Genomic DNA, 9,371 nt, shown 5'->3' on the forward strand with positions numbered 1-9,371 from the left:
TTGCATTACCATGTTTTAATGAAAACCTTACCGATACAGTTTCGGATGCCAGTGCCAAGCGCTCGGCTCATGTCCACACTTCTTCGTCCGAATATACAATTGACTATTAAAAACTCCGGTTCTGACCAAGAGCCGAGGCATCAGGTGCACTGCCGGCTGCAGTCATTGCAGACGACAATCTATGGGGATTACACAGTCACTCAGTTAATTAAAGAAGTCAATTTATTGACGTTACTTCAGACCATGTTATTGCCATAATCAATAGAAGGAGTATCTTTTCCCGTGCCAAACAAGAATCAATGTGGAAACCAGGAGATCGGGCATTTTATTTGACATAGCACTCACGTGGTTGAGGGGTATATTATGTTATCAAAATAACTCTTGGCATAGGGTTTTCCTTCCAGAAATAACGTAACCATGAAAACTGGGTGGCTCAACAATATGGTGGTAAATAACAACGTCAACGGGTTTATATTAGCGCGGTGTATGTTTGGATGTCGAATGGCTCATGTATGGACACAAGGTTCTTGTAGCTTGCTCTTACCAGCAGGGCAAACTTCGAACAACGCTAGTTCTTTCCTGCCTGTCGTGAATATGTCTCCAAATAAAACTGGAGGTGGACCTTGAAAGAGGCCTCCCCAGGCTGATAATGCCAATCGGTGATGAGTCGACACCTTGAGACGACACGTATACAGAGGATTCTCCAGACAGAGTCACAGCCAACAAGACGAACTTTTTATGATGAGCGCTATATATCTAGCCTGCAGCTGGTTGTGAATTTGTCACCGATTCTGGCCACTGCACTGTGATTTATCGAAACTTGGGAACACTTTCAAATACATCAGCCAATTCATGGACAAGATGTCATTAAAAAATTCGAAGTCGTATTATCCGTCTTTTACACGGATCTATCGCTAGATAAGATAGCTGAAATTCAGTCTCAAAGCCTAATCGTACAGTCGAACACCTGAAAGGTGCACTGCCCCTGTACTACAGATTAATTGATGTACATGTACAATCACAGAAAATGTTGGGGTTGGATAGGTGCAGTAAAATACTTTGAAACACATATTTCGCACTGCGCAGTCAATACGTTTATTTGAAAGTGATTCTTACACTGATAAACAACGAAGAAATCGACATTTTATTAAACTTAATTTCCCATATTGAGCTGATTTAGTTCGTTGGCGACGGTGATGACATTTTCATTGGTATTGGCTTGGTTGACGTAATCTGCCACCAGGAAGTTCACCGTCTGGCCTTGCTTCTTCCGTTCGTTGTAACAGGACATGGCACTGGGTCTGATGTACCGGTTACACTGAAGTAAATAAACAGAAACATTCAAGTAAGGTATATATAGCACTAACGCTCGGAGCACACGTACGTAAATGTAGGCGAGATCATGTCCCATAGATATCTATAATCCTATCTATGTACAGCAAGTCTGTGTTTATAATTGAATACTTCAAATAAAATAGTGTTCTCGTACAAACTGTTGTTCCTAAATCAGATACGTTGACGTAGTTACCAAAAGGATCTTAACTGAAATGATAGTTTAGTAGAAATTTTGCTCTGGTTAGTAGGTTCGGCCACCTATGAATCAATAGATTAACTAATATGTACTACTCTTGAAAATTCTCATGATTTAAGTCATAACATCCGGTTAACGTGCTTGGCGAGAAGTTTAGTTTTATGTGAAGTAAGCAAACTAAATTGTCACGATAAGAGGATCTGCTCCCAATGATTTGATGGGATAGAGTATTATGATAAGTGGATGTTGGAGCAATAAAAAGACAGATCACGTTCACAATGTGTATCGTTTTCAGGAATTAAGTATAGTCCGCTTTATTTTCTTAAAACTAGCGAAGTAAGGCTTGTAGAGCTTTATCTGGTACCCAGTGCCTCAAATAATTTTGTAACCTACCAACTTCTGCATGTCATTAACACACAGGCCTAAAGAGGCAAATGCTGAGACAATGATCATATCCTTGCTTATGCTTGCACACTTTCTTCTTGTATCTTCTGGCATGCTACCACATGATGACGTCACCTTAAGATCTAGCCATGTGTCGCCGTAAAAATTAGCCTGAGTGAGAGAAAAAAATAGCAGTTTTGGAATGATGGCACTTCAATCGCATTTATATCTAAATAAACAATTGATTGTAATATATCGCTTTGCAAATTTTTATTCTTAAATATTGCAATTTGAAACCTTGAACATAGTATGGCCAAAATATGATTTGTCACGGTTTCCATAACAGCAAGGAAGTTTTATACATCCCCCCCGCGCAAAAATATGGATTGTTTAACAGCTGCGGATCCAGAAATTCAGGGAGGCGGGGGGGGGGGCTGCTATCACACCTGTAGAGGATCGAATGTGATCTTGGAACGAGCGGGTCTTAAAGCCCCCCCCCCCTTTCGAAGCATTTGGAAATTTTGAGCGCTAAATATACGTTTCCGGGAATCTGGGGGGCTGAAAGAGCATTAAGTAGTTTTTTTGCTACCTTTTGAAGGGGCACCCTATGAAAAACCAAGTTTTCCCAACGGTGGCCAATTGATTCTCGAAAAGAAATTCGTTGTATTTGATGGTCATGTTGGTTGTTCGGTGGGGTACATGCACATACAATTTGTTGGTCACTAATATGTTGTATGTCATTGACAAATGCGCTACCTACCGAGTGGATGTAGGGGTGAGAACTCCTACAGCTGCTGTCACAAAGATGGTCCACCATAAAAATGAACACACGCTTGTTTTGTGCCACTGCTTCTCCAAGAGTCGGCCAACTGCCCGTCACTGCATTGATGCCGACCTTCCCGTTTGCTCCAGTAAAGTAGTCTCTGAAGATGGGGATGAACCTGCCGAAGCCGGATGGCATTGTGGTGTCGTGGAATCGAATGGCAATAACCTCGTTCCTGTGCGATGGATTATTCAACCAGTTGTCAATGTCTCGTATAATCTGAAATGATTTTTTTCCCTTATCAACAGAATGCACCCGATGGTCATTATTTGTGTTCCCATCAACGTATTGCAGCGTTAATAAGCTGGTTTGCTAGGAATGTCATCTTGATATACAGTCACCTTGATATACACTTATGTGTTGATATCTTATCTAATAATAATGTGTTTCAAATTTGCACTTGCCTCCCATAACTTTCGTCCGTAAGCTGTGTTGTGACTCGCGTAAGCGGTATCTCCCTTGGCACGAGTGTCAATGTCGAAAAATCGAATTCCAAAATCCAATTGGGCTGTGAAAGTGTAATCTTGGTTCCTGTATGGGCAGGACAAAGCGGGAAAATATGGCCAACCACCATACTTCATGACCCTATTCGCCCCTGTAAAATAAGAAAAATAGGTAGATCTCTGTCCATAGTCAGACCTGGTTCACCCAAATCTAAAGACAGGTTAGATGTTATTACGAAAGCAAGCCAAACTAGAAATGTTTACCTCCCCGAAGGTTGAGATGGATAATTTTATAATGGGTGAGTTGTAATGGTGTGTGTAATGGTGAAGTTGCGATTAATGTTCAGAGACTTCAGCATTAGAGGGTGATGAAGTTAGTGTGATGTGATATTGTACAATGAAAATAACAACTATAAAACCGCCAAAGGCCACTACTGTCCTCACCGTATAGATATTAGCTGAAAATTGATGCTGGTTAAGAAACGTGCAATTAGTTTATAGCCAAAGGGAAGAGTTATGCCATTTAACCCGTGTGACCTCGAAGAGTAGGGACCATATCAAAAACCCATGCAACACAAACATCGTGGTGGTTAGATGTACCCATGATATCAGATTGGTGGTAAGCGGGCAAGTAGTCAGGCGCGCAATTATTACATTTTAATTTTTTTCTCGAATTTGGCCGCCTAGTGGCCAAGTGATGAATCAAATCGAATCGAACTTTTGGCCCTGAGATGACCTGACTAGATTAGGTACATGTGTACCAAATGTGAGATCACTGGTCACTGTACTTTTAGAAATATGCCATAATTTTAAAAGCATAACGACCAATTTACGCCATTTGAACTCTGTGACCTTTAAAGTAGGTCTAATCAAAAACATTTTAAACTTATGATGTATCCTTGCTTGGAGTAGATGCCATAAAAAAATATCAAAAACAAATTACCGTTAAGTGAGATATTGCACGTTTTACCTTTTCAGTTTTGCCCTCTGGTGGTTAATTTGAAAATCAGATCGGACTGAAATTGGGTGTCAGGGGTTATCTGACATAGGGCGTCATTTTCACCAAGCTTCAAGTTCATACCTTTGTGGTTAAGAAATGTGCCATAGTTAGACATAGACGGTCAATTTAAACCATTTGCCCTCCGTAACCTTGAAAAGTAGGTCTAATCGGAAACTCATACGATATGTGATGTATCCTAGCAAGAAGTAGGCCTACCTTTTTTATCAAAAATGAATCACTAATAAGCGAAATATCGCACTTAGTTTGTTTTCACATATCGCCCCCTGGTGGTAACAGATTGAGTCCGATCAACATCCCCAGGGTGTTGTTCACATATTAGTGGAGGAGTACCAAACATGTACCAATAATTTGTGATGATACGGTAAGATGACATTTAACTATATTAGTGTTAAACAGAAAATAACGAAACTGATGATACTTGGGTTTGCAAAGACTTTTGCTGAATTAGTCAACATATCACTACATTAAGTTCTACGGTTTCATTATTATGTTGGCCTCGAAAAACAATATTTTGTTTCGTTTGCTGATTTCGATGCTGTAAATTTCATTTATCATAATTTGAAATCTCGAATTCAGAAACTCTATCCCTTATGAATATATGTTTTTGCTTTATATTACAAATAAGTTTATAATGTTGTTATAACCACTTTGTTTAAACATACAAAATATGTTTAGTATCATCAGTGCAGTGCCCTAGTAAGCGCGCAGCGCCTTTAGGTTTGGGGAAACCGCCCCTAACCCCCTGGTTGGGAACCAGCTGTAGTTTCTTCCGGCAATTTTATGTTTTGATAGACGGTTTTCTCCGTTTAGGCTATCTCTTTAGCAGTACCTCAACTGCATCATCAAAATAGTCAAATGACGGTGTAGAAATGGAACATGTCCCCTGGAAAGGTGTCCGGACTATCGTAGTCTGGCACTCTGACAGATTCATATTTAAAGTGCAAGCTCTAGTAAACTCACGCAGCTGTTGACATGGGGAAGACCCCCCAAACTCCGCCTTCTGACATGTTTTAGCCAGGGCATTGGATGGAATCCCCCCCTCCCCCCCATCCCCCATTGGCCTCTCAATAAGTTTGTTCAGAGAACACGAGAAAAAAGAACCCTCTTTATATCTGGGAGCATAAAAAGCCTGCTAGCGAATATTGATAACTCTTTCGGAAAAACTAGAAGATATGCAAAACCAGAATGAAAACATCTATTCCTCCATAATCTGTCTTCGTGTCCCACCACGGCCGATTTGGATTCGTTCTGAAGGTAAATTGAAATCTCAAAAAAAATGTTTTTTTCGAACGCCCGCCCGGTGTTTTCTTGATCAATTCGGGATTATATCAATTTTAAGTGTCTTTTGGATATTACTGAAGTTTCAAAGACCAAAACACATATGTCGGGGGGGGGGGGGGGGGGGGGTACCACCGAACCCCCTTTTGATTAAAAAACAGTGCATATTCATGTGGTTCTCTCTCGAAGCTCATAACAGTCGAGTTGCTTCATTCACTATCAACATTTGATAGTTTCAGTCCGTATTTGGTGCATATCCGAAAGGTTGCGGCAAACGCCTCGTCATCCTTTGACACTATCTGTCCCACTTCATTGTTTAAGTGACTTACCTGAGTTGTGAGTTCCAGGAAATGTTACTTTGTCAAATGTGAGTTTGCAGAGTCCCGCGTGGCCGTTGCAAATCTCTTAAATGTTAAAAAATAAACAAATACGTGTCAGACCACGTTGCCAATGTTATTTCTCTAAATTCTAGTTCTTGGCCACAAATAAAGACTCGCCGGTATATCCATCCTGGCTGGTGAAATGGAGGGGAGAAATGAACTGAAAGGGAGTGCATTTGACTCATTTTGACAAAGGATTCCGACGAGTTATTGTGGAATCATTGCAGCCTCGAAAATACAGCAGCTGCCTAATAGGTTTTCAATGTTAGGAAAATAAGACAAATATTATACCATCTTATCACATCGAATACCGGCTATCTACCAAATACTGACGGTATAACAAGAAAACAAAACGTTTGATTTTCAGGCTACTAGAACACTCGCTTGGGTCTTGCGATCAAGCCAGTGCTACCAACTCCGCGATTTTCGCAATTGCCTTTTTTATTGTGGTATTCAGTATTATCATCATATCAAATTACAAAAAGTTGCAACTGTCAGTTAATCTTTTAATGCCTCCATTTGGTAATGTTATCAAAAGGTATTTTAGATTAACAAAATCTTTACGCAGATAACGACGTAACATACGAGTAATCATTTAAATGATGATCTGGTGAATACATTGGATTGGACTGGATTCTGTCCGCTCACTAAATGGGGCTAAAATCTGTTCTATCTGGAATCTGTTCTCGTTCTTCTCAGATTTATCCTAAATATGGCAAAGAAACTACCCTCATATTTATTAGCTAGTTTGTTACGAATTATTTACGTTATGTACTCAAACACTATAAAAAGATGCAATGCCGTATTCTTTAGCATAGCCCGAAAGTTTACATACACTTCAAAATTTGAATAAATTCAAAAATTCTCACCAAGACTACTTTATTTACAAAAGGTTGCATTCCGTGCCTCTTCTTTCTGTGGCTACATTCAAAAATTCACATCGCGAGCAAAATAACATGAATCCGCAATATCAAAATATCAAAATAGCACGAAAGATCCTATTTTTTTAAAAACTTACCGTTGTACCGTTCTGTACAAAAGCTTACCGTTGGGGGCAGGATTCACTTGACGTGAAGTAACAAAAAAAACACAATATAGATGAGGTATTATAATGATAGGCCAATAAAAACATGTACGAGTCTCGGAGGACACTTTCAACTCCAAGGCTTCTACTGCGGGGTTGAAACTGGATGCGACATAAATGCTATCATAAACCGGGGAGACGTTTACAGTCCTCAAAAAGACTACCAACCCTGATTACAGTGATCCGGTCGTCCTTTGAGAAGGCCTATCTTTATTTTCTTACACTTTAGTTCACTTGTGAATATTCGACTTATAACAGTGGAAATCATAAAGAGTATACACGTGTTACAAATAAAATTGGACTCGTGAGAATATTTATTTACAGTGTTAACGTGGAACCAACCAAAAATGTGCAACAGACATCTTGTCGCCCGGTCTTTGGGATAATATCGGCGTATAAAATTGACCGGGCACTTTTAAATTTTTTCAATTTTTAGAGTCGCAAATAGACAGATTTCTTCGAATCCTTTTACTGTAAGTCATGATCAAAACGTCAAAGAACGGACCACAATATGATTATGTTCTCTCTGAATACTGATAACTGCAGGGTTTAAAAAGGTAGTATTTTCGTGATATTTTGTTGTCTGGATATTTTCATGCAATCATTTAATTAAAGGAAACTGGTATGGCATTCACCCTTTATTAAATAAAGTAGCTTTGGTAAGAATTAAAAATTTTATTCAGAATTTCCTTCAGACCTTTCTTCAGACTCCATGATCTCCTTCCTCCGGTATTTGTTGTACGAGGGCGGATCAATAAGTCTTGACAACAGGGCATTCATTTCAAAAGGGATTATCACAGACTTTTGACAACACGTTTACTCCAAATATGCATCTTTCATGAGCACATGTTTGTAAAATTGTCCTCATACTTCTACATTTACGGGAATTGCAGCCTGTTTAAAAGAGATCGGTACATGCCACTGAATTTGCTGGTTTTATCATGACGTTGAGCATGAAAAAGCGTCATAAAATAGATGCGAATATTTTTTAAAGGCAAAGAGTTGGGTTGGTAAGTTTAACCAATCATCTAATCATAAAGTACGGTGAAAATCTGGAAAAATCTATCGGTCACAAACGGGATGCTTGTCAAAACCACCTATCCTTGACTAACGTTAATATATAAGACAATTTTTAAATATTGCAATATTTCTGTAATTATTAAAAGAACGGTGCTCTGGTATGTTGATAAATATGTCTTCAGAGAAAATGTAGTTGTCATTTAGAATTCTGGAAATATGTATAACAAGTATATGTTGTCGAAAAGCCAAATGCTGACAGAATTCTTTTTTTTCATAGTTAAATTGCCCTTCAACGGTTAACGGATAACGATTAAACCCCGATTTTTATGTGTAAGCTGCCAAAGAGTGGTATCAGCAATGTGCTGAGATTTCAGCAGGACGCAACTTCTTGTTTTGCCGCAAACAGTGTCAAAACTTATTGATTCGCCCTCGTATATTACATGCATTAGATGTTTTTCTATAGGCATTTGAACACTTCTGCAGCCGTGCAAGTTTTAAATATTTTGGTGGGATTGGTTACCGATCAATCTCTCAGACCCAAGAAAGAACCTAGCCATGATCGCTTTGATGTTCTGTGTAACATGGAAGTTTTCTTATCTTTTGTCAGATGAATCAAGACAGCCATAGCCATGATCGCCACCAACAGAAATTCAAAACAACAAGGGATGCATTGGCACTGTTCCTTGGTTTGGTAGCTTTATCACAGCCCATTTCATCCAATTAATTCTGCTTGCGTGCTTAAGTGTCGAAAAATGTAATTGTCTATTATATACACTAATAATGCAGGTACTGAAATCGAATAAACTTAATAGAAGTATCTCTAGCTACACGTTGTCGGAATTCGGTAAATTCACGATTCACATTATGGGAGTATTTCAAGATCAAAAGTATGTAATTTTGTTCATCTTAAGCTGGTCGAGTAAGTCGAAAGATGTCTTACCTTGTGTTGCCGCCAACTGCATCAACCCAATCAGGGTGAGAATCAGGGGACGTTTTACCATGTCTGAAACTAACAATCGGGTTCAGGCCTTATAGCGTTGCCCATCATCGGGTATCTATCATGTCGTGGAAAACTCACAAAAATACGAGGTGGGTTGCAAGCTTAATTTACTTACCAATATTGCCTTTGGTTCCAAGCGCAAGTCTTCGGGTGAATGGTGATTGTGCCTACCTTCCCCGGTTTCTTATATAGATGGATATCTGATGACGTCACAAAAACGTGTTATTGCGTTCCACGAGCACTCCAGGTGCTCTTCAACGGTGTTGGCTGAATCCGATAGCCAGGCAGTACGCATTAGTGGTTTAGTTAAATTCATATACTGTAGTTGGCTTATACTGTAGATGGCTCTGTAGTATAGTACAGTGTAGGACAGTACGCGAGGGCGGATTGGGGATAGGGGTAAGGGT

The 9,371-nt window shown here is 39.4% G+C and overlaps 1 protein-coding gene across 1 annotated transcript; it reads right to left on the reverse strand.

Moving 5' to 3' along the window:
- Nucleotides 1-1,071: 1,071 nt before the first annotated feature.
- On the reverse strand, nucleotides 1,072-9,152 carry LOC135485024 (uncharacterized). The gene is made up of 7 exons (XM_064766749.1): nucleotides 9,080-9,152; nucleotides 8,905-8,973; nucleotides 5,810-5,884; nucleotides 3,143-3,333; nucleotides 2,676-2,957; nucleotides 1,925-2,086; nucleotides 1,072-1,318 (listed from the first exon to the last, which is right to left on the reverse strand). Exons 2-7 carry the CDS (start codon nucleotides 8,963-8,965, stop codon nucleotides 1,154-1,156), a joined length of 936 nt encoding a protein of 311 aa, XP_064622819.1. The 5' UTR covers nucleotides 8,966-8,973; nucleotides 9,080-9,152; the 3' UTR covers nucleotides 1,072-1,153.
- Nucleotides 9,153-9,371: the final 219 nt, after the last annotated feature.

Source organism: Lineus longissimus, chromosome 3, assembly GCF_910592395.1.
Source record: "Lineus longissimus chromosome 3, tnLinLong1.2, whole genome shotgun sequence".
NCBI lineage: Eukaryota > Metazoa > Nemertea > Pilidiophora > Heteronemertea > Lineidae > Lineus > Lineus longissimus.